We start from the raw sequence: 26,662 nt of genomic DNA on the forward strand, positions 1-26,662 counted from the left end.
TCAAGAGTGAACATTCAAGCTCAACATTATTTCTGTATATATACAATATTGCTGATGCTATATTTATGTATCAGAATCAGGATTATTACTAAGTAGGTTTTCACATACAAGGAATTTGCCTTGATATTTTGGTGCATACCAATATACTGTATACACATATATAGCAAGAAAAAGGAAAGGGGAAAAAGTACTATAAAAGTCAAGATTCATAATTATAAAATATGGAAAAATATGAAAAATGTACACTAAAAATATGAAAACATTTAAAAATATGTCAAATGTATTGGTTATAAAATGAAAAAAGCTGTACAGTGTTTGGAATAAAGAGGCTGGAATGTGGAAATTGTTGACGAAGGAATGTGCAAAAGTTCACAGTATAAAGTATAAAGAATATCTTCAATATACAAAGATAATAATCCAAAATATATACGTTAATGTAACACATTGAGTCAGATGTGGAGACTTTATGTAAATGTATTGTGTAATGTCCATGGGGCAGGATAAGAGTGGGGGTGTCAGTGGGGTCCCGAGCCTTGATAATGAGATTTGGTCTTGATGGACTGCAGCCTTTTGCCAGAGGAGAGTGTTTCAAAGAGTCTATGTCCAGGGAAGGAGTTGTCAGCAACAATCTTTCCTGCTCGAATCAGAATCCTGGAGAGATGGCAGATTGGAGCCATTCACAAAAGACGCCAAAGCACACATCTCCACACTATTCTATCTCTCCTCGACAAGAAAGGGAGCTATGTGAGATTGGTGTTCATTTACTACAGTTCAGCATTTAACACCGTAGTGGCTCGTCACTAAGCTCAAGGACCTGGGAATAAACACCTCACTGTGCATGTGGATCCTTGACTTCCTGATGGGCAGACCCCAGGTGGTGAGGTTGGGTGGACACACTTCTTCCACCCTCATCCTTAACACCGGAGCACCCCAGGGCTGCGTTTTGAGCCCCCTGCGGTACTCCCTGCACACACGACTGTGTAGCCACTTTTGACTCCAACATCAATTTTGTTGACAACACAGCTGTGGTGGGTCTGATCACAGATAACAATTAAAAGACCTACCTGAAGGAAGAAGAGGACCTGATCCACTGGTGTCAGGACAACAACCTACTCCTGAACGTCAGCCAGACTAAGAAGCTGATAGTGGACTTTGGGAAGAAGCAGGGAAGGAACTACGCCCCCCTTAATATCAACGGGCGTTGCATACTGGGTGCTGCATACTGACTCAGTGGTGAGAAAGCAAAGCAGAGACTGTTTCACCTCAGATGCTTGAGGAAATTTCGGGTACCTCCTCAAATGCTGAGGTCCTCCTTCACCACAGAGTGTGTCCTGATGGGAACATCACTGCCTGGTACAGAAACAGCACAGAACAGGACCCCAAAGCCCTGCAAAGAGTGGTTCATTTGGCTGAACATGGAATATGTGGTGCTCTACCCTGCCTAAAGTATATTTACACCAGGCGCTGCAAGAATAAGGCTAGGAGAATCATTAAGGATCCCAACCACATGGATAACAGCCTTTTCTCCACCAGGCCAGCACTGAGAGGCTCAGGAAGAGCTTCTACCCTCAGGCCACTTGGATCCTAAATGAGGTCACTGCCTAAGATTGCACCCCCCCCCCCCAAAAAAAAAAAAAAAAAAAAAAAAAAAAATCATACACATATAAATTTCTTATATATCCTATTCTATTTAAACTCTTATTAATGCACAAATTACAATTCAATTACATTAAAAGGGGCTTTATTGGCATGAGAAACAGACATTTACATTGCCAAAGCAAGTGTGAAATGTGTGAAAAAACAATGTACATAAACAGAAGAATTGTGATTTCACTGTTGAAATCTGATCTGTTGTACAGATAAGTAAAAAATAACTTCAATTAAAATTGAAAAAAATGTAGGCTTGCAGTTAAAAAATACAAATAAATGAGAACTATATAAACACTGCAACAATTTTTATTTATTTTGTGTGTATGTGTTCGTGTGTGTGTGAGAATGCATGTGTGTGCTGTGTGTGTCTAGGTCACTCATCATTCACTGTCCCTCAGGTTGTGGCATGACCACTGGCACTCCACAGATGAATTTGTTAATTTGTGAGACTTTAACTGACTTTTTATTATGAGACCACATGCTCTTTTGTTCTGTAAACAAAGGAAAGCCATAGAACTCAGTTTCCCATAACCCTCCAGACTTCACACTCGGAACCACAATTCTTTCCAGCTTGGCCCATCTACAACAGACAGACTGCTGGCTAACAAGGAGTAGGCCTACTTCAAAGCAACTTTCTTTCCATCCATGGACTGGTAACGTAACTGAGCATAACATAACTTAGCTTGCTTAAGCTATTATTAGATGACTAGACTGTTAAAAGATCTACACCTTAATCAGTCTATTCAGTTGGTTTGGGAGGCAGACACCATCTCCACATAAGAGTAGGCTTAAGATTTTCCTCTTTGATAAAGCTTATAGTTAGGGCTGGCTTGGGTGAGCCCTGAACCATCCCTTAGTTATGCTGCTATAGGCCTAGACTGCCAGGAGACTTCCCATGATGCACCTCTTTCCTCTCTCCTTCTCTCCCTCTCCATCTGTATGCATTTTTATCCCATTACTGCATGTTACTAACTCGACATCTTCTCTCTCCCGTAGTTCTGTGCTTTCTCGTTTCTCTCCTCTCTCCTTCTGTCGCTTCCAGCAGGTATTTCTGCCTCCGGAGCTGCAGAGACTGGATCTGTGGTTGTGGGCCACCTGCTGCCCCTGTGTTCCTGCTCAACCACTGCTACTACAGTTGTTGTTATTGGCTCTGTTACTAAAACTGACATTATTTTTCCTATAGCTGTCATTCCTATTATTATTAATTTATTAATATTAACACTACAATTACAATTCTACTATTTAAAAAAAAAATCTAGGTGGTATTTGCATTGTTCCTCCCCCTCCCCACTCCCCCAAAACCTCTCTTTCTGAAAACCTCTCTCTCTCTCTCTCTAAACCTCTTTCTCTCTCTCTTAAAACCTAACACGGCAGCGGTGGATGGCTGACCACCATTGAGTCTGGTTCTGTCCAAGGTTTCTGCCTCTTAAAGGAAGTTTTTTCTTGCCACTGTCGCCAAATGCTTGCTCATGGTGGGATTTGTTGGGTCTCTGTAATTAATATTATAAAGAGTATGGTCTAGACCTGCTCTATAAGAAAAGTGCAATGAGATAACTTCTGTTACAAATTGGCGCTATATAAATAAAAACTGAATTGAATATTCTTGAGTTGAACATCTTATTTTCTCAAAACAAGTAAAAAAAGTCAGCCAATGTGGTATGATATTTTTTGCCAGCAGTTCCCAGCACTACATTAAAATTGTTTCAACTTGAATTTTCTATATCATATGAAACAACATGACTTAAGGATATAAAAATGACTAGTATAATCAAACACCACATCTCATAATCCATTGAGTGAGTTACATATCTACATACATCATATTATGACCATTTAGTAAACTAGTCATATGAAATACTGTATTACAACTATATTTGCTGTAAATGTTGGCAATAAAACAAACTGTATCTACACTAACAACATGTTCCACTTTTAAGCTGTGTGACTGAGAGAGGAATTCTGTGGAACGTGATGAACTTGAACCTCTTTTAGTGGACAGTGAACAGTATTGATTAGAATCTGGCTCAGAAGTTTAACTTTAGTACTGAGAGAAATTATACAATAATATATTCACCGGAAAATACCCACTTTTAAAAAGAAATGAGTAGAAAGGTTTATCACGATTTTCATCTGGATTTTATGTCCCCATTCCTCCAATTTATTTGTGTTTCCTGCTGCAAGAGGGCATTGTTCACTGTAGTAAAAGAGGTCCTCTTGCAGGGAGAACAACTCAAAAATTGCTTTCAATAATGTGAAATTTGGTGAAAGTGAAGAGAAACATGGAAAGAAAACACAATTGACCAATGATCATGTGCCACTGTCCCTCCATGTAATAGATGATGATGATGAATGATGTGCTGTTGCTGTGTTCAGCTGGAAGACAGAGATATGGGGGTGTCTAGGAAGGCAGGAGATGGTAGAAGGTTAGTTCCTGTCATCATCTGGTCACTAAGCAGATACTGTGCTGACAGTATGCTGCCTCTTATGATGGTTTCCATGTTTCCTCTTCCTGCAGTAGACATACAGAGCTGTGAGGGGAACACAGCTGACTGACGACACCAGCAGCAGCCCGATGAAGAGCTGGCCAAAGACAGGATACTCCAACACCACTGACTTACCCTGAGGAAACAACAGGTACAGTTAACACCTATCTTCACACATTACGTAATTAATTACTCAGGCATTTTAGCAGAATATCAAACAATGTGCAACAAGTGCAATGTTGTTGCTCATTTTGGCACAAAATTGCATTTGTGTTAAAACTTGCTCAGACCGCCTTTTATTGCAAAGACAGACGCAGGGCAATTTTCGTGGCTTCAGTTGGCAGATGTGCAAGCACAGAGACCTCTCCAAAATAATAAAACAGCTTTTTGTTTTTTCCTCTTTTAGTTTGCTACACATTTTTACACATTTACTGCAGATTGACTGTATTGTATCAAAATACAATTTTTATGTGACTGTGAAAAATTCTTACCAGTAATATCATCCATTTGAGTGTGACCCAGAGAAATGTCAATACTGATGTTCTGTTTGAGGAGTGAGTTTCCCACAACAATCTGTAAAATGTCAGCGCTTTTCTGTGCAGTTGATTTAACACCAGTAGTCATCACACAGCAGCAGGAATGCTACGTGTGTTTCATCTATAGTCTCTGATTTCAGAGAGGAGCCGTGTGTCAGACAATGAACTTATCTCTGTACTTCTCTTGTTAGATTTTAATGCTGCATTCAACACCATTGACCATCACATCCTATTACAGAGACTGGAACATTTAATTGGCATTAAAGGAACCGCGCTAAGCTGGTTTAAATCCAATCTATCAGATCAATCTCAGTTTGTACATGTTAACAGTGAGTCCTCCATACACGGCAAAGATAGTCACGGAGTTCCACAAGGTTCTGTGCTTGGACCGATTCTATTCACCTTAGCTATGCTTCCTTTAGGCAATATTTTTAGGAAGCACTCCATAAACTTTCATTGTTATGCAAAATTATATCTATCGATCAAGCCAGATGAAACTAACCAGTTAGCTAAACTTCAGGCATGCCTTAAGGACATAAAGACCTGGATGACCTGCAATTTTCTAATGTTAAACTCTGACAAGTTATTGTTCTTGGCCCCAAACACCTCCGAAACACATTATCTAAAGATACAGTTACACTAGATGGCATTGCCCTGGCCTCCAGCAGCACCATAAGGAACCTCTGAGTTATCTTTCATCAGGATTTATCCTTTAACTCCCACATGAAACAAACTTTAAGGACTGCCTTCTTTCACCTACGTAACATTGCAAAAATCAGTCACATCCTGTCTCAAAATGATGCCGAAAAACTAGTGCATGCCTTTGTTACTTCTAGGTTGGACTACTGCAATTCCTTATTATCAGGCTGCTCGAATAATTCCCTTAAGAGTCTCCAGTTGATCCAGAATGCTGCGGCACGTGTACTTACAAGAACTAGGAAAAGAGATCATATTTCTCCAATATTAGCTTCTCTGCACTGGCTCCCTATAAAATCCAGAATAGAATTTAAAATCCTTCTCCTCACCTACAAAGCTCTTAATGGTCAGGCACCATGGTATCTTAAAGAGCTCATAATACCTTATTACCCGACTAGAACACTGCGCTCCCAGAATGCAGGGTTACTTGTGGTTCCTAGAGTCTCCAAAAGTAGAATGGGAGCCAGGGCATTCAGCTGTTAAGCTCCTCTCCTGTGGAATCAGGTCCCAGTTTGGGTTCGGGAGGAAGACACCATCTCCACATCTAAGAGTAGGCTTAAGACTTTCCTCTTTGATAAAGCTTATAGTTAGGGCTGGCTCAGGTGAGCCCTGAACCATCCCTTAGTTATGCTGCTATAGGCCTAGACTGCTGGGAGACTTCCCATGATGCACTGAGCTCCTCTCTCCTCCTCTCCCTCTCCACCTGTATGCATTTTTATCCCATTAATGCTGCCCCCATGTTCCTGCTCGACAACTGCTTATACAATTGTTATTATTAGTCTTATTACTATTATTATCATTATTATTCCTATCACTATCATTCCTATTATTATTATTTTATTTTGTATTTTGTTTTTAATAGATTATGTTTACTTGTGTTTCCTCCTGCTCAGATCAACTGGTTAGTAGAGGATCACACTCATACCTCTCCAAAACCCTGCTTACTTTATGCACAGCGTGGATACCTTCATTAATTATTTAAATCTTTCAGCACAACACCAGGACTTAATGGTAACTGACCTTGTGTGTTTTTCTAAACACTAACTAGAAAATCTCCAAACCCCGTTTTGTATTTGTTGTTTAATCATGTATGACTATCATGACTGCTTAATTTGAATTTCTTCTGTTTGATGTTCAGTTTATGTTCATTGGGTTATAAAGATATGAATAAGTCAGATATGCAGAGAAGGAGCAGATAGAATGCATAGTTTAAATGTATTACTTAGCTTTTATTAATTGTTTGCACAACTATAACCATATTTTACTCATTATTTCAGCAGATGCAGCACCAACATACATCAGCTGCCTGTTCACACTACCACTGACAGCATATTTAGGGTAATGATGTAAATTAATATTTGTGTTGTACATTTGTATTTTGGAACTTCACATAGGTTAATTTTTTCTCTTTCTCTCAGAGACCTCAGCCTCTCTCCTCCCGTTTCACCTGCTTTTAAAGGGGATGTAAATGGACTGTACTAGTCTGCTGACCACTCAAAGGGCTTTACATTACATATCACATTCACCCACTGATGGCAGATGATAACTGCTCATCAGTTTAAAGAAACTAACTAATTATTCACACACACTCACACACCGAAGGCACGGCCCTTGGGAGCAATTTCGGGTTCAGTGTCTTGCCCAAGGACACTTCGACATGTGGGCTGGGGGAAGCCAGGATCAAATCGCCAACCTTCCGATTGGTGGACAACTTGCTCTACCACCAAGCCACAGCCGCCCCAGGTGTGAGGAGCTCATGCTATTGGTCATTACTGAAGCTCACCCTGACTCTACCTGCTGTTTCTGTATTCCTTCTACTAATAATGTATTCAGCCTCTCTTCCACTTTGTGCTGAGCAGTGCCTCAATGCCTTTGGTCACTAAAATTACATACAGTGGTGTGAAAAAGTGTTTGCCCCCTTCCTGATTTCTTATTTTTTTGCATGATTGTCACACATAAATGTTTCAGATCATCAAACAATATTATATATTAGTCAAAGATAACACAAGTAAACACAAAATGCAGTTTTTAAATGAAGGTTGTTATTATTAAGGGAAAACAAAATCCAAACCTACATGGCCCTGTGTGAAATAGTCTGGAAACCATGAATATCTGTACCAAATTTTGTGCTAATCCATGTAGTAGATGTAGAGCTATTTGACAGGATAAGAGAGAACTTTTACCACCTGGTGGCGCAAGAGAAAAGAGGATCACCAAAGTTAGAATGTATCCTTGAATATTTGTTGTAATTTCAAGGTAACCCATCTCATTGTTGTCAAGACGTTTCACTCTGAACAACAAATGTGAACGTCATGGTGGCGCTAGAGGAAAAGTCAGGGGTTCACCAAAGTCAGATCATCTGTACAACAACCTCAGGTAACAATTAGTGCATCGTGTATGCAGAAATATCAGCAATTTATTCAGTTGATACTTGTTGTATAATAAAGTAGAATTAATATTACTACTGTGTTGTTTTTATTTTAGCTTCTACAGCTTTTGCAGCTGTAGCACAGCCCCCCAGTGAGGAGCAAATGCAGCAAAAGAAAAAAATTGTCAGGGCAGGGTTAATGAATGTGACAGAGCAGTGACACTAAATATGTGTTGAAAGCCCTACACCCTGTCAGCACTGTAGAATCTCTGTGTGAAGATGTCTTCATTCCCCACCAAACAAGCTACCTAAAAAGATTTGATAAAGAATAAGAAAGGAAGCTGATTCGGAACTGGATTCAAATTTGATAAAATGCTATCAGACCCCATCCCTAATCCTCGCCAACACCAAAATCCAAAACCAAACCCAAACTGCTTGGCTTCTTCACTAAGTTTGTTTCAGGACATCTACAGTATATATAAAGTCCTCATACCGAAACCACAGAATAGCTTGTTTTCAGTACCTTCCAAAATGACCCCCATGATCATTCAGTCTCTTGTGTGCCGTTGATGTGGTTACATGAAGGCACATTGCAATGTAATTACATTTAAAAATAACTTTTCATGAACAAACTTGAGATGATCCCTAAACGTAGATCAGCTGTCTTTTTATCAAAAAGTCTTACATTGTTGATGTAGGCTATTGTATCAATGCCTTTTTATTGTAACTGCCTCCTTAAAGCGTCTTAAAGAGCCACATAAGCAACCAAACCCATTCTGTTCTCCATTTTCAAGTTCAACATTGTCTTCTTTTACCTAAGGTTAGCTCACTCTAATTATATAGCCTGGAGGGGACTTTGTATTGTATAACATTAAGACTGACCTAATGCTCTCTGTACCTTTTCAGCTCATTATGTAGCTGGCAACTCTCGTTACTGAGCTTTGTGTTTGAGTATTAAGAAAGAGTCTTGTCCTAAAGTCCCTGTCAGCTGATTTCAAACAAGGAGATTTCACCTCTTCATATTATTACTCACATAATGTGGTTTTGGCCATTGAATATTGGCATATTTAACAGGTTATAGTAGGAGTAAAACATCATCTGCTTTTACGTTTGGTTCTCACTTACACTTTACACATTTTTATGTAATCATATCATGTTACTAGGAATTGGTTGATTAATGGTAACAAGGCGACACATGCAACCAAAAGTTTAAAAGACAACATTAGCATGACAGCCAGCATATGACTTTGTATCCCCGGCCAAAATGGTCCTGGCTGGACTCCATAAACTGCAACTAACACAGAAAAACAATAATGATTTCAATATGCCTCTTAAATAGATTTTTGCTTGTGAAATTTTTGTAACCGACAGTCACATGCAAGGCATATGCTGTTTCTTGACATTTTGGTACCCTAGGCCAGACATCCACTGAGGGGACTGATCTTTTCATTACAATAATTTTATAATATTCATTCAACTTCACTTAACTTCTGGTCTGCGTCATGTCATCAGCATCATCTGTCAATTAGTAACTTTACATGCACACTAGTCCATTTTATGTCTTATCCTGGTTTTAATCATGTTCAAGATATAAGATGGAATAAGAAACCTGGTTATTCATATCGCTTCATGATGCTAACATTATCCAGGTTTCTGATCTGTGCAAGGTGTTTTTGACTCCTCCTCATCCCAGACAGTATCTGTTATTTCTGAACTGAGCTGCAGGTATCCTCAGTATCCTCACTTTAACTTATGGATGTCCCGACCAGGTTTTCTGATCCAATATTTGTTTAAATTCTATTTTTGGCTATGTTTTTCCTACAATATACAGCTTACAGTACACACTTTAGGTCTGCATTAAAATTAGTGAAGCTATTTAGAAATGTTTTACAGATGAATAGAAAATGCAGAGACACAACTGACCGCTGTTTTAAAAAATAAAAAAAAAATAGACTTACTGACTACTACATGACTGGAGTTGAGGACGCAAATGTCCACAGTATCCATATACCTGGTATAAGTCTTATCCCAGTATGGATCATTTAATGTTTCCATGGAACGTAAGTAACTTGAATGATAATCATAAATGATATGACAGTGAGTGTCAGCCCACTACAGAGTCTGCCTGTAGACTCCTCTCAGCATCAGGGGTTTAGTGCAGTGTGAGCTGTCAGTTTATTTTACAATAAAATGCACACATCAGTTTGACACACTTAGAGTAGACACCCAAGTAGATTGGGCGTCTGAAATAAATTACAAAAGAGTTGGTGGATGGCTGACCACCAATGAGTCTGGTTCTGTCCAAGGTTTCTGCCTCTTAAAGGAAGTTTTTCCTTGCCACTGTTGCCAAATGCTTGCTCATGGTGGGATTTGTGTGGTCTCTGTAAATAATATTATAAAGAGTTCGGTCTAGACCTGCTCTATAGGTAAAGTGCAATGAGATAACTTCTGTTATGAATTGGCCCTATATAAATTGAATTGAATTCTTGCTCCTGTTTGGCGCCCTGCAAGCTGGTGGCACGTTAGGCAATGCCTAGTTTGCCTATGCCTAAAAACATGGTGATGTCGCTCACTGTGTTCATTTATAGTCCAGCCAGACACTAAAACAAATAAATAAATATGTAAAGTATTTTGTGGTAACGGGTAGCCTATATAACGTTTATAACTAGATTTTTCATCAAGGAGTGGCTTTGTGGCTTTCTCTTATTTGGATTGACATTTGTTTGGGTGGTGTGAGAGCAGGAGACAGAAGATGAAAGCGGGTGTCTCACACCAAAAGTGTGTTGGCAGCCCTGGATATGATATCATATTGAAGAAGACGAAGCAGAACAATTGCAATTTGGATATCTGCACTAGCTTAAGCATTGAAAAGCAGTATGTGCAAGACATCACTACTGGAGAAGAAAAAAGTCACAGCTCACCAGCTCTTTGTTCCATGCTTGGTAGGTGGGTGTCCCTCCCTTGATGTAGTTGATGATGTAGAAAATGAAAAGGGCAATAAGGAGAAGGGGACTAGTTCCTGACCACATTACCTTCCAGTACCAGTTGGGACGATGACCGAGCATGTCTTCTATGTCTTTTTCAAACCTAAAATGAGTAGATAACATAGTAAAATCCAATATTGATCTGTATAGTTTGCGAGAACATTGCTGGTTATTTTATACTTCACATCCAGAGGAAAATTTTGCTGCTCACAATAGTCTTTTCTTTGTCTCATCAGAAATAAATCAGCTTCTTATTTGGAGATTACTGAATTCTGACCTGTTTCTCCTAAACCCCCACTTAGGAGCAAAAGAATAAATCAATTTAAGTCCCGTTTGAGAATAACAGTAGAAACTAACAGTAGAAAAGCAGCAGTTCTTTTGCTGTGCTCATAGGCTTCTCAGAGTTTTCTCCTTATCAACCTTATGGAGCAGTAAATTGACAATTAAGAGAAAAGGGCTTGCATGATTCAGATCTCAATATTGTCCAACTTGGGTATCAGGTATGTCTTATGTATGTCTGATAAATGGCTTGTTGGCAATAATTTAAGAAACACATGAGAAAATGTGTATAGAAATGAAATGTGAAGGAAAAGTAATGCAAAACATCTTTATTAGAAGTTAATTACAATCTGGAAAATGTTACGCCCCAAATATAAATTATAGGATGAACATAATTTTAGTACGTCAACTTTATTCCATCTAAACAAATCGAGTAAAATCTCACATCTGGCATTAACAACAGATACCAACATTCCTGTTCTTCCAAGCTTTCTTTTTAACATACTACATGTAACTCAAAATTCTTTCTAACCCAGTACAAAGTGTTTTCACAATGGACATTTATGGACCTTTATGAAGGTTATAGTGGGTTTTTTGTTAGCGTTTTAGAGAGGCGTTTCCAATATTTTGTCCAACCAAGTTATATCAGAGGGTTGACCAAATATTAACAACTCTCAGTATAACTCCATTCAACAGCACCACAAACTAAACCCTCCAAAATGACCATATAGTTATATCAGCCCCTCTCTAAAACTGTAGCATCAAAACTGAACATTAGAACCTTTATTAGAATCTGTATTGCAGGACTGACAATGAGTTTATGTTTCATGCATTGAAAAGAATTTCGAGTTACATGTAGTATGTTAAAAAGAAAGCTTGGAAGAACAGGAATGTTGGTATCTGTTGTTAATGCCAGATGTGAGATTTTACTCGATTTGTTTAGATGGAATAAAGTTGGCGTACTAAAATTCTGTTCATCCAATGATTTATATTTGGGGCGTAACATTTTCCAGATTGTAATTAACTTCTAATAAAGATTTTGTGCATTAGTTTTCCTTCACGTTTCATTTCTATACACATTTTCTCATGTGTTTCTTAAATTATTGCCAACAAGCCATTTATCAGACATACATAAGACATACCTGATACCCAAGTTGGACAATATTGAGATCTGAATCATGCAAGCTCTTTTCTCTTAATTGTCAATTTACTGCTCCATAAGGTTGATAAGGAGAAAACTCTGAGAAGCCTATGAGCGCAGCAAAAGAACTGCTGCTTTTCTTGTGTTTCTACTGTTATTCTCAAACTTGACCTGGACCGGGGGTGGGGGGGTTAGGAGAAACAGGTCAGAATTCAGGAATCTCCAAATAAGAAGCTGACATATTTCTGATGAGACAAAGAAAAGACTACTGGGAGCAGCAAAATTTTCATCTGGGTAGTCACTAGTTGCAAAGTTCAAAAGTTGAACTGAAGGCATACAAATGTGGGTACTACCACACACAACACAAACACAAACCTTTTAATTCCATAGATGTAACTGACAGTTATGACCTCGGTGAGGACGATGAACAGTAGGGAGAAAGTGGCTCCATAGTCATTGAACATGGTAAACCAGTAATTCCCTGACGTGGTGGTGAATCCCAGGCCGAGCAGCAGACAAAACAAACACACTAAACCTGCAAGCAAAAGACAGCACTCTTGAGCAGCAGCTTTTTTCCATCCTTATTTTACAATTAGTAAGTTTTAACTATATACAGTGATGTGTGCCATGTTAGGTTTGGAGAGAGAGAGAGGAGGGGTTTGGGGGAAGGGGGTGGGGAGAGGGAGGCACAATGCAAAGACCACGTAGAATTTTAATTTGTTTTTAAATAGTAGAATAGTAAGTGTAGTGTTACTATTAATAAATTAGTAATAATAGGAATGATAGCTATAGGAAAAATAATGCTGTATTAGTAACAGAGCCAATAACAACAAGTGTAGTAGCAACTACACAAAAACTTCCTTTTAAGAGGCAGAAACCTTGGACAGAACCAGACTCAATAGTGGGCGGCCATCCGCCACTACCGTGTTAGGTTTTGAGAGAGAGAAGTTTAGAGAGAGAGAGGTTTTGAGAAAGGGGGTGGGGTGGGGTGGGGGTGGGGGCACAATGCAAATACCACCTGTTAATATTAATAAATTAATAATAATAGGAATGACAGCTATAGGAGTAAGTGTAGTAGCAGTTGTTGAGCAGGAACACGGGGGCAGCAGGTGGCCCACAACCACAGATCCAGTCTCTGCAGCTCCGGAGGCAGAAATACCTGCTGGAAGCGACAGAAGGAGAGAGGAGAGAAACGAGAAAGCACAAAACTACAGGAGAGAGAAGATGTTGAGTTAGTAACATGCAGTAATGGGATAAAAATGCATACAGATGGAGAGGGAGAGGAGGAGAGAGGAAAGAGGTGCATCATGGGAAGTCTCCCGGCAGTCTAGGCCTAATAGGAATGATAGTGATAGGAATAATAATGATAATAATAGTAATAAGACTAATAATAACAATTGTATAAGCAGATGTCGAGCAGGAACATGGAGGCAGCATTAATGGGATAAAAATGCATACAGGTGGAAGGGAGAGGAGGAGGAGAGAAGAGCTCAGTGCATCTAGGCCTATAGCAGCATAACTAAGGGATGGTTCAGGGCTCACCCAAGCCAGCCCTAACTATAAGCTTTATCAAAGAGGAAAGTCTTAAGCCTACTCTTAAATGTGAGGATGGTGTCAGCCTCCCGAACCCAAATTGGGATCTGATTCCACAGGAGAGGAGCTTGATAGCTGAAGGCTCTGGCTCCAATTCTACCTTTGGAGACTCTAGGAACCACAAATAACCCTGCATTCTGGGAGCGCAGTGTTCTAGTCGGATAATATGGTATTATGAGATCATTAAGATACAATGGTGCTAGACCATTAAGAGCTTTGTAGGTGAGGAGAAGGATTTTAAATTCTATTCTGGATTTTACAGGGAGCCAGTGCAGAGAAGCTAATATTGGAGAGATATGATCTCTTTTCCTAGTTTTTGTCAGTACACGTGCCGCAGCATTCTGGATCAACTGGAGAGTCTTAAGGGACTTATTCGGGCAGCCGGATAATAAGGAATCGCAGTAGTCCAGCCTAGAAGTAACAAAGGCATGCACTAATTTTTCTGCATAATTTTGAAACAGGATGTGCCTGATTTTTGCAATGTTACGTAGGTGAAAAAAGCTAGTCCTTGAAGTTTGTTTCATGCGGGAGTTAAAGGATAAATCCTGATCAAAGATAACTCTGAGGTTCCTTACGGTGTTGCTGGAGTTTGATCTGATAGGATTTAAACCAGCTTAGTGCGGCTCCTTTAATGCCAATTACATGTTCCAGTCTCTGTAATAGGATGTGATGGTCAATGGTGTCGAACGCAGCACTAAGATCTAACAAGACAAGTACAAAGACAAGTCCATTGTCTGATACAATTAAAAGGTCATTTGTAATTTTCACCAGTGCTGTCTCTGTGCTATGATACACTCTAAACCCTGACTGAAAATCCTTAAATAAACTATTGTTATTTAGAAAGTCACACAACTAATTGGTGACTGCTTTCTCAAGGATCTTAGAAAGAAAGGGAAGGTCAGATATAGGTCTATAGATGGCTGAAACCCCTGGATCAAGAGTGGGCTTTTTAAGAAGCGGTTTAATTACAGCTACTTTAAAGGATTGTGGTACATAGCCTGTTAATAAAGACAGATTGATCATATCCAGTAAAGAAGTGCTAATTAAGGGTAAAACGTCTTTAAGCAGCCTAGTTGGAATGGGGTCTAAGAGACAGGTTGATGGCTTAGATGAATTAATCGTTGAAGTCAGCTGAAGGAGGTTGACAGGAGCAAAGCAGCCAAAACACACATCAGGCTCTACAGCTGTTTCCAAGGTTCCTGTGTTTGAAGATAAGTCGGCACCGGTTAAAGGCAGGACTTGATGAATTTTTTCTCTAATAGTTAAAATTTTATCATTAAAGAAGCTCATGAAGTCGTAACTACTGAGAGCTATAGGAATACATGGTTCAATAGAGCTATGATTCTCTGTCAGCCTGGCTACAGTGCTGAAAAGAAACCTGGGGTTGTTTTTATTTTCCTCTATTACTGATGAGTAGTAAGCTGCTTTGGCATTACGGAGGGCCTTCCTGTATGTTTTAAGACTATCTTGCCAGACTAAACGAGATTCTTCCAGGTTGTTGGAACGCTATTTCCTTTCAAGTTTTCGTGATGTTTGCTTCAATTTGCAGGTTTGGGGGTTATACCACGGGGCTAACCTTCTTTGCTTTATTATCTTCTTTTTAGAGGAGCGATAGAATCAAGTGTCGTTCGCAGTGAGCCTGCAGCGCTATCAACTAGATGGTCAATTTGGGAGGGGCTGCGATTTGCATAGGAGTCCTCTGTTATATTGAGGCATAACATTGAGTTAAATGCAGATGGGATTGCTTCCTTGAATCTAGCCACAGCACTATCAGATAGACATCTAGAATACGAATTTTTGCCTAATAGCGTGTAGTCCAGCAATAGCAGTTCAAAAGTTATTAAATAATGGTCCGATAAAGAAGGATTCTGAGGAAAGACTATTAAATGTTCAATTTTAATGCCATATACTAGAACAAGGTCGAGGGTGTGGTTAAAACAGTGAGTGGCTTCATGTACACTCTGACAAAAGCCAATTGAATCTAATAATGAGATAAACGTAGTACTAAGTCAGTCAGTCATATACTTTCCTAGAAAGATGCTAGAATTGAACATCAGTCATCTTACTATAAAGCAAGGAATCTCTGTATGTATGTCTGTCCTTCACATATCTTGAGAACCTTTTGTTCAATCGACTTCAAACTTGGCGGGTGTATTGCTGAGGATTTTAATTAATTAATTTTGAAAACGTAAATGTGATTATTACACCTTGTCACCTTGAGTGTCATTGTATGTGCCTTATAAGAATTTGTAATCCACACGCTATTTTTGTGTTTCTAGGCCTTACGGTTTTTGCAGCACAAACACATTTTAGCAAAGAAATTTTCAAGGGGTCCAAGTACAATGGGCAATTTTGAAATTAATATGACATCAATGACCACTTGAAAAAAGACTACATGCATGTATTGCCTCTTTGTTGCCAAGTAGGACTTGGTTGCCCTGGGAATTCGAACGCTGGACCTTTGGATCCGCAGAGAAGAGAAGGCAACTTACTGAATGCACCACTGGGAAGATGTGGTTTCCACCCACCTTCTCGCACCTTGTGGCAATGACATCAAATGTGCCAGACTGCAGTATGTTTGTCTGTTTAAACTTAAAGCACTTACAACAGTCGAAATGTTGATGATAAAATTATGAAATAAATCACACATCATTCTGCTGTTTACGGGTGTAATGCCAAATATTTTGATGATGTTTCATGAAAAACTGAGCAAAAAATGGTGTGCATACAGTGCAAATTACTGCAAGATATTGGGAGGCAGACACTATCTCCACATTTAAGAGTAGGCTTAAGACTTTCCTCTTTGATAAAGCTTATAGTTAGGGCTGGCTTGGGTGAGCCCTGAACCATCCCTTAGTTATGCTGCTGTAGGCCTAGACTGCTGGGAGACTTCCCATGATGCACCTCTTTCCTCTCTCCTTCTCTCCCTCTCTATCTGTATGCATTTTGATCCCATTACTGCATGTTACTAACTCGACATCTTCTCTCTCCTGTAGTTTTGTGCTTTCTCGTTTCTCTTTTCTCTCCTTCCGTCACTTTCAGCAGGTATTTCTGCCTCCGGAGCTGCAGAGACTGGATCTGTGGTTGTGGGCCACCTACTGCCCCCATGTTCCTGCTCGACAACTGCTACTACACTTGTTGTTATTGGCTCTGTTACTAATACTGACATTATTTTTCCTATAGCTGTCATTCCTATTATTATTAATTTATTAATATTAACAGGTTGTATTTGCATTGTGCCTCCCTCTCTCCCACCCCCACCCCCCCTCTCTCAAAACCGCTCTCTCTCTCTCTCAAAACCTAACACGGCAGCAGCGGTTGGCCGCCCACTAGTGAGTCTGGTTCTGTCCAAGGTTCCTGCCTCTTAAAGGAAGTTTGTAAAGAACCCTGTGTAGCGAAAAATGGCCTAAAAGTGTACATTCAATTCAAAATAGCTGACTTCCTGTTTGGTTTAGGCTATGTCTTTTTGCATGTTTAGGGGTGATACATATACCTCCCAAATTTTGTACATGTAGGTGAAATGTAGCCCGGGGACTGTTTTTTTTTCAATTTTGTTGGGGGCACTTTCGAGCCATTTTGCCACGCCCCCCGCGCAAGACCCACAAAATACGTACATTTCCGCCACGTCTGACAAGTGTGGAAAGTTTTGTGAGTTTTCCCCTCAAAACTGTGATCCATTTGGACAAAGAAATAATAATAATAAAAAAAAGTAAGTAAGTAATTCCAATAGGGTCCTTACATAATAATCCGAGCAATTCCAACAGGGTCTTCGCAGCGGTCACTGCTCGGGCCCTAATAATCTGAGCAATTCCAATAGGGCCCTAATTATTATTATCATTATTATTATTATTTTTTTAGGATTTCAGCACAAGGAACCTATTGTTTTTGTAGAGATTATTTTGTCTTGTAATTTGCCTGACAATAACAACCAGACCCTGGTGGGCAGAGACAAAATCTGTTTAGCTGGTATACCAGGGAGGTGTTGGAGATAATCGATTGGCCTGACTATGTCTGATTTGAGTCGAGATGGGTTACTTCTTTTCCAATGTACTGTTTTGCCCAAACTGGGCTCAGGTAGGCTAAAATGATATCCCTTTGGCTAATTTAACCGTCTTGGACCTTTCTCTGGCAACACATGCCCATTTGAAAATAGACATGGGAAAAGGGACATTTGAGAACCCTGACCACCCTATTGTAAGGTATTCGAAATGTCAGAGTTGGGACATAGGGAGGGACATTTGGGAAGACTTCTGCCATTTGAGTAAGGATATTTGAGACCATTTCTGCCATTTGGGTCAGGACATTTGGGAACATTGACCAGTCCATTCAAAAGTATTCAAAATGTCCCAATATTAGGAAATGATAAAAACTGTCACTCTAAGGGTGCCCGAAAAAAGTGTAACACAAACCTATTCCAAGTAACTCCAGGGTTCCTGAAAGAAACGTGCTCCTAGACACCTTCTACTGTACACTTTTTGAAAATAAAATACTTAATTTTGCTGTTCATTGAACAGAATCCAACAGCTGGAGAGTGTGACTCTTAGGGCACCCCAAAAAAGTGCAAGACAAATTTATCCCAGGTGACTCAGGGGGTCCTGAAACACACCCTTAGACACATTCCACAGGATGCCTTTTGGAAAAAAATACTTCAATATTTAAAATCCATTTTCATATTAGCAAGGACAGACATCTGACGTATGGAATACTTTTGAATGGGCCAGTCAGGTATTCCAAATGTCCTGACCGCCTGTTATGGACAGAAGGGCAGGAGACACCAAGGTGGAGACAGATATGGTTTTATTGAACACAGCAATGAGAACACAGTAAGTTGGGAAGTGATGGATGATGAAGTAGTCTAGACTAGCGAGTGGAGTACTGATACCATCCTTTCTAGAATGTGGTTGGAGATTGGGAGCTGGAGCCACACACGCTGGAGACTGGAGAACACTCGACTGGAGAAAGGAACACTGGAGTGCAAGCGCACACTGGAGTAGGAAAGGGTAGGATCTTTTTATCGATGGTGAGAGTCCTTAGTATAAACTAGGTCGGACAACTGTTGGCCCTTTTGTGCTGGCTGTGATTGGGTGCTGATGGGGAGCAGGAGTGTGATAGGGAGCAGGTGTGCTTGATTAGCAGATGGTGGAGCCTGGCGTATCCGTGACAACGGCATGACAGAAATGTATCTATTTGTCCGTGTGGGGGTGCACTTTTGTTGCAAATTCACTATACACCCTGTACCAGAAATCTGTTGGGCAAGCCCTAAAATAAGGACTTGTCATTGAGGCATTGTCATAAAAATAAGTTTGTTGCATAACAGAGCCTGCTCTTTAAGTCTGACTTGGTTGCAATTCTGACAGTTGCTCCTGAAAGAAGATAAGTAATCAAAGGGGCTACAGAGTCTACGCTTCACATGCTCAGTGTAGGGTGCAGAATAGAATGTTTGATGCAACTTTTTAGCCATTTGGGACCTTCCTATGAGAAAATAAGAATCTTTGAAAATTAAAAAACGTATTACTGAAATGTCAAAAAGGTTCCCAAATGGCCACCCCATTTTGTGGGCCTTGGAATGTACCCAGACACACCAAAATCAGGTCACATATTCTCCAGAATGCCATCTTTGATCCTGAAAAGGTTGCACGTCTTTAGTATTAGTGTATTTTAAATGGTCATAGGTCCAGATTTTCCACTTAAACTTGGCCTATTGACCTTTGTGCAGAAGGGTTGGGGACATTTGGGAAGAGTTTGTGTCATGGCGGTTGGGACATTTGGGAACATTTCTGCCATGGTGATCGAAACTGGCAAACCTTACACAACAGAGGCTGCTCTTTATGTCTGACTTGGTTCCAACTCTGAAGGTTACTCCTGGAAGAAGACAGCTCAATGAGGCTGTAATTTGGCATGGCAGCTTGTGCATTGCTCATTAAGAGGCCGGGCAGCCCTTACAGTGGTCCTGAACACCATATACTTATAGACCATATTTCAATCCAATAATCATAAGTCAACACTGAGTGATGAGGTGGGGAAGGACATTTGGGAACATTTCTGCCACAGAGGTTAGGACATTTGGGAATGCTGACCCATTCAAAAATATTCCAAATGTCCCAATATTAGGGAATGGATCAAATCTGACATTTGGAATACTTTTAATGGGCCAGTCAGGTATTCCAAATGTCCTGACCCAAATGGCAAAAATGTTCCCATTTGTCCATGTGGGGGACAGGCAGTTGACTTGGGTTGCAAATTCACTCTAATATCCATCCTGTACGTGAAATCTGTTGGGCAAGCCCTAAAATAAAGACTTGTCATTGAAGCATTATGAAAATACAATATGCCGCATAACAGAGGATGCTTTTAAGTCTGACTTGGTTGCAACTCTTGGTTGCCACAGAGAGGATTTGGTCATGTGACCTTGTTCTAGGCCCCGCCCACATTGTGTGTACAAAATCTGGGGTCTCTGGGACCTTTCTGTGAGAAAATATACACGATTGAAATTTGAAAATATAACAGTAAAAAAAAATATGGGATGCTGGTGACCTTTGACCTTTGTGGTGGATTTTGGGGGTCTTAACATGCATCCAGAAGCACCAAATTCACGTCAGTTCGTCACTGTAACACCAACTTTCAGCTGGAAAAGATTGCAACTTTCGAGCCCCATGATATGATCAAATTTCAGTGGAGTGTCCCAATTTTCAGGTGGGACACTTGGGAGTACCTGGCGACCTTTGACTTTTGTACAGCTTTTTAGGCATGTTAACATGCATCCAGAACCACCAAATTCTTGTCAGGTAATCACTGCAACCCCCAAGTATAAAAGGTTGAGATCCAGTTAAATGCACTCAATGCGGCCTTTTGACATTTTCTATCCCTTATGTCTGTGTCCATTTGGGAACATTGCTACCATTTGGGTCAGGACATTTAGAATACCTGACCTGCCCATTCAAAATTATTCCAAATGTCAGATTTTTTTTTCATTTCCTAATGGGTTTGTGTTACACTTTTTTTGGGCGCCCTAAGAGTGACACTTTGTTGACAGCATAAAGCTCTATCAGAACCAGAGGGAGGGGGGCCCAGATATATTAAGTGGGACCTCCAGGAACCAGCACCAACTCATGCTGGGTCTCCATGCCCCAGGACAGGCTCTCATTCTTGTGGAGACTTCCAGGAACCAGGTCCCCCTCCAGCTCGTTCTCCATGCCCCAGGAGATGCAGAAATGTTCACAAATGTTTGTCCTTGACTCCAGCTGTTGGATCCTGCTAAGAAGGCAGCATATGTGCTGTTGGCTAAGCAAGATCCGACAGCTGTAATTGGGTGGTGAGCAAGGACATTTGGGAAGACTTCTGCCATTTGGATCAGGACATTTGGTAACAAAGTCAAAAGGTCAAAAAGTATTCAAAATTTCAGATTTTTAATCATTTCCTAATATTGGGACATTTGGAATACTTTTGAATGGAGGGTCAGTGTTCCGAAATGTCCTTACCCAAATGGCAGAAATGTTCCCAAAAGTCCTTTTCCTAAATCAACTATGATCAAAATTTGGCAAAATATTTCTTTTTCAAAAAATATACTGTAGAATGTGTCTAGGAGTACATTTTGATTCTGTTAAATCTGCAGCACATATTTTAACAGGATCCAACAGCAAAATGAGAAATAATTTTTTTCAAAAAAGTGATCTGTGAAATGTGTCCAGGAGCACGTTTCAGATTTCATGTTCCCTGAGTCATTTGGAAGAGGTTTGTGCAGCACTTTTTTCAGGTGCTCTAAGAGTGACAGTCTCCAGATGGGAGACATTTGGGAACACTGACCACCTAGTCAAAAGTATTCCAAATGTCAGATTTGTATCATTTCCGGATATTGGGACATTAGCTCCAACAGTCAATGACGAACATTTGCGGAGGGAGACCTGGTTCCTGAGAAAAATACTTTTTCTTACCATCTGTGCATCTCTCCAGCACCAAATGGGGAGCAGCAAACCGAGTAGATACTTTTGTATGTGTTTTTGCGGAAATATGTCATATTTCTTAAAGGGAGTTTTGCTAATATTTTCCCTGGAGAGTGCAGGGAGTTTATTTAATTCAAACTGCTAATACTGTATGCATATTTTTTAACGTTTTGTCACCACTACAGAAACACTAGGTAACTGCTATGTATATGTAAGTATGATAAGGTTGTCTGATGTTGACTGCAGTTAGTTATTGGTTTGATTAATGGTTTATAGTCTAATAATGTGTTTGTATTGATTACTGATGGTGGCGATCAGGCTAATTATCAGCTAATTGTACTCAGTTTCTAATGGCAGTATGCAGTAAATGGTTGCCCTTTGTGTGCTGTTTTTAAACTACTTTCATTATTAAACATGATGTGCTTGATTCAGAGTACTCAGTACTGTTTTCAATACACTGATAATGTAATTATCACATATTGAAAAGTTGTTCTGGCTGTGCTCTAAGAGAAAAGTAGACAGCAAAAGACAGATTTTAGGCAGTTCAAAACCAGAAGCACAAATCTTTCGAGCAAATATACCCACTCAAATGATCTTTTCAAAAGCTCTCTATGTTTTTTTATTTTTAAATGCAGCCCTCACTATACTTGAAATGAGAAAAGATTCACTATTACAGTACCTAACATCTGTGTATAATAGAATGTTAGTTTATTTCATGTTGTTGGTGTATATACTCAAATTTAGTCTTGTGTACTGTAGTGTAGCGGGACATCGAGCTTCAACCAATCACTAGATCGAGTCTAATAATGACTGTGGGACAAGTTTAATAAGTGATATATTGTAGGCAAGTTGCCATTAAGGGCTTTATAAATAAATAGAAAACAATGCCTGTCACGTCTTACTGTTAGAGACGTCCACCCAATCTTTTCATACAAGATGCAATGATGAGTAGAATAACAGACATCGGTAATAAATCTTAAGGCGGACAAACTGAATCTTGCGGTTTAAGAGTGGAGGCAGAGGCGTGTCTATAGCTAACATCACCATAGTCCGCTTGATTAGCAGATGGTGGAGCCTGGCGTATCCGTGACAACGGCATGACAGAAATGTATCTATTTGTCCGTGTGGGGGTGCACTTTTGTTGCAAATTCACTATACACCCTGTACCAGAAATCTGTTGGGCAAGCCCTAAAATAAGGACTTGTCATTGAGGCATTGTCATAAAAATAAGTTTGTTGCATAACAGAGCCTGCTCTTTAAGTCTGACTTGGTTGCAATTCTGACAGTTGCTCCTGAAAGAAGATAAGTAATCAAAGGGGCTACAGAGTCTACGCTTCACATGCTCAGTGTAGGGTGCAGAATAGAATGTTTGATGCAACTTTTTTAGCCATTTGGGACCTTCCTATGAGAAAATAAGAATCTTTGAAAATTAAAAACGTATTACTGAAATGTCAAAAGGTTCCCAAATGGCCACCCCATTTTGTGGGCCTTGGAATGTACCCAGACACACCAAAATCAGGTCACATATTCTCCAGAATGCCATCTTTGATCCTGAAAAGGTTGCACGCCTTTAGTATTAGTGTATTTTAAATGGTCATAGGTCCAGATTTTCCACTTAAACTTGGCCTATTGACCTTTGTGCAGAAGGGTTGGGGACATTTGGGAAGAGTTTGTGTCATGGCGGTTGGGACATTTGGGAACATTTCTGCCATGGTGATCGAAACTGGCAAACCTTACACAACAGAGGCTGCTCTTTATGTCTGACTTGGTTCCAACTCTGAAGGTTACTCCTGGAAGAAGACAGCTCAATGAGGCTGTAATTTGGCATGGCAGCTTGTGCATTGCTCATTAAGAGGCCGGGCAGCCCTTACAGTGGTCCTGAACACCATATACTTATAGACCATATTTCAATCCAATAATCATAAGTCAACACTGAGTGATGAGGTGGGGAAGGACATTTTGGAACATTTCTGCCACAGAGGTTAGGACATTTGGGAATGCTGACCCATTCAAAAATATTCCAAATGTCCCAATATTAGGGAATGGATCAAATCTGACATTTGGAATACTTTTAATGGGCCAGTCAGGTATTCCAAATGTCCTGACCCAAATGGCAAAAATGTTCCCATTTGTCCATGTGGGGGACAGGCAGTTGACTTGGGTTGCAAATTCACTCTAATATCCATCCTGTACGTGAAATCTGTTGGGCAAGCCCTAAAATAAAGACTTGTCATTGAAGCATTATGAAAATACAATATGCCGCATAACAGAGGATGCTTTTTAAGTCTGACTTGGTTGCAACTCTTGGTTGCCACAGAGAGGATTTGGTCATGTGACCTTGTTCTAGGCCCCGCCCACATTGTGTGTACAAAATCTGGGGTCTCTGGGACCTTTCTGTGAGAAAATATACACGATTGAAATTTGAAAATATAACAGTAAAAAAAAAAATATGGGATGCTGGTGACCTTTGACCTTTGTGGTGGATTTTGGGGGTCTTAACATGCATCCAGAAGCACCAAATTCACGTCAGTTCGTCACTGTAACACCAACTTTCAGCTGGAAAAGATTGCAACTTTCGAGCCCCATGATATGATCAAATTTCAGTGGAGTGTCCCAATTTTCAGGTGGGACACTTGGGAGTACCTGGCGACCTTTGACTTTTGTACAGCTTTTTAGGCATGTTAACATGCATCCAGAACCACCAAATTCTTGTCAGGTAATCACTGCAACCCCCAAGTATAAAAGGTTGAGATCCAGTTAAATGCACTCAATGCGGCCTTTTGACATTTTCTATCCCTTATGTCTGTGTCCATTTGGGAACATTGCTACCATTTGGGTCAGGACATTTAGAATACCTGACCTGCCCATTCAAAATTATTCCAAATGTCAGATTTTTTTTTCATTTCCTAATGGGTTTGTGTTACACTTTTTTGGGCGCCCTAAGAGTGACACTTTGTTGACAGCATAAAGCTCTATCAGAACCAGAGGAGGGGGCCCAGATATATTAAGTGGGACCTCCAGGAACCAGCACCAACTCATGCTGGGTCTCCATGCCCCAGGACAGGCTCTCATTCTTGTGGAGACTTCCAGGAACCAGGTCCCCCTCCAGCTCGTTCTCCATGCCCCAGGAGATGCAGAAATGTTCACAAATGTTTGTCCTTGACTCCAGCTGTTGGATCCTGCTAAGAAGGCAGCATATGTGCTGTTGGCTAAGCAAGATCCGACAGCTGTAATTGGGTGGTGAGCAAGGACATTTGGGAAGACTTCTGCCATTTGGATCAGGACATTTGGTAACAAAGTCAAAAGGTCAAAAAGTATTCAAAATTTCAGATTTTTAATCATTTCCTAATATTGGGACATTTGGAATACTTTTGAATGGAGGGTCAGTGTTCAAATGTCCTTACCCAAATGGCAGAAATGTTCCCAAAAGTCCTTTTCCTAAATCAACTATGATCAAAATTTGGCAAAATATTTCTTTTTCAAAAATATACTGTAGAATGTGTCTAGGAGTACATTTTGATTCTGTTAAATCTGCAGCACATATTTTAACAGGATCCAACAGCAAAATGAGAAATAATTTTTTTCAAAAAAGTGATCTGTGAAATGTGTCCAGGAGCACGTTTCAGATTTCATGTTCCTGAGTCATTTGGAAGAGGTTTGTGCAGCACTTTTTCAGGTGCTCTAAGAGTGACAGTCTCCAGATGGGAGACATTTGGAAACACTGACCACCTAGTCAAAAGTATTCCAAATGTCAGATTTGTATCATTTCCGGATATTGGGACATTAGCTCCAACAGTCAATGACGAACATTTGCGGAGGGAGACCTGGTTCCTGAGAAAATACTTTTTCTTACCATCTGTGCATCTCTCCAGCACCAAATGGGGAGCAGCAAACCGAGTAGATACTTTTGTATGTGTTTTTTGCGGAAATATGTCATATTTCTTAAAGGGAGTTTTGCTAATATTTTCCTGGAGAGTGCAGGAGTTTATTTAATTCAAACTGCTAATACTGTATGCATATTTTTAACGTTTTGTCACCACTACAGAAACACTAGGTAACTGCTATGTATATGTAAGTATGATAAGGTTGTCTGATGTTGACTGCAGTTAGTTATTGGTTTGATTAATGGTTTATAGTCTAATAATGTGTGTTTGTATTGATTACTGATGGTGGCGATCAGGCTAATTATCAGCTAATTGTACTCAGTTTCTAATGGCAGTATGCAGTAAATGGTTGCCCTTTGTGTGCTGTTTTTAAACTACTTTCATTATTAAACATGATGTGCTTGATTCAGAGTACTCAGTACTGTTTTCAATACACTGATAATGTAATTATCACATATTGAAAAGTTGTTCTGGCTGTGCTCTAAGAGAAAAGTAGACAGCAAAAAGACAGATTTTAGGCAGTTCAAAACCAGAAGCACAAATCTTTCGAGCAAATATACCCACTCAAATGATCTTTTTCAAAAGCTCTCTATGTTTTTTTATTTTTAAATGCAGCCCTCACTATACTTGAAATGAGAAAAGATTCACTATTACAGTACCTAACATCTGTGTATAATAGAATGTTAGTTTATTTCATGTTGTTGGTGTATATACTCAAATTTAGTCTTGTGTACTGTAGTGTAGCGGGACATCAAGCTTCAACCAATCACTAGATCGAGTCTAATAATGACTGTGGGACAAGTTTAATAAGTGATATATTGTAGGCAAGTTGCCATTAAGGGCTTTATAAATAAATAGAAAACAATGCCTGTCACGTCTTACTGTTAGAGACGTCCACCCAATCTTTTCATACAAGATGCAATGATGAGTAGAATAACAGACATCGGTAATAAATCTTAAGGCGGACAAACTGAATCTTGCGGTTTAAGAGTGGAGGCAGAGGCGTGTCTATAGCTAACATCACCATAGTCCAAGACAGACAAGGAGAGGGCCTCAATTATTCTCTTCCTACTGAACATTGTCGTAGCTTGCTGACAATTGTGTGAAA

At 39.8% G+C, this 26,662-nt stretch overlaps 1 protein-coding gene and 1 long non-coding RNA gene across 14 annotated transcripts in view; one reads left to right on the forward strand and one right to left on the reverse strand.

Moving 5' to 3' along the window:
- Positions 1-3,933: 3,933 nt before the first annotated feature.
- Positions 3,934-6,945, forward strand: LOC122880968. 5 transcript variants are annotated; one of them, XR_006379071.1, is made up of 5 exons: positions 3,934-4,073; positions 4,166-4,284; positions 6,259-6,376; positions 6,643-6,703; positions 6,784-6,945. It is a non-coding gene; the product is annotated as an uncharacterized LOC122880968 (long non-coding RNA). The 5 variants fall into 5 exon arrangements; XR_006379070.1 differs by having other exon boundaries at positions 6,259-6,703; XR_006379068.1 differs by having other exon boundaries at positions 6,643-6,945.
- The window catches only part of LOC122880951 (sodium- and chloride-dependent transporter XTRP3-like), a 57,204-nt gene continuing 34,610 nt past the window's right edge, over positions 4,069-26,662 (reverse strand). For all 9 annotated transcript variants that reach the window (XM_044206517.1, XM_044206520.1, XM_044206518.1 and 6 more), the window contains 3 exons: positions 12,513-12,672; positions 10,655-10,820; positions 4,069-4,269 (listed from right to left, as the gene is read on the reverse strand). In XM_044206517.1, coding sequence (XP_044062452.1) covers positions 4,099-4,269; positions 10,655-10,820; positions 12,513-12,672 — 497 coding nt within the window. In that variant the 3' untranslated portion in view covers positions 4,069-4,098. The remainder of the gene's footprint in view (positions 4,270-10,654; positions 10,821-12,512; positions 12,673-26,662) is intronic.

The sequence above is a fragment of the Siniperca chuatsi genome, linkage group LG9 (genome assembly GCF_020085105.1).
Source record: "Siniperca chuatsi isolate FFG_IHB_CAS linkage group LG9, ASM2008510v1, whole genome shotgun sequence".
NCBI lineage: Eukaryota > Metazoa > Chordata > Actinopteri > Centrarchiformes > Sinipercidae > Siniperca > Siniperca chuatsi.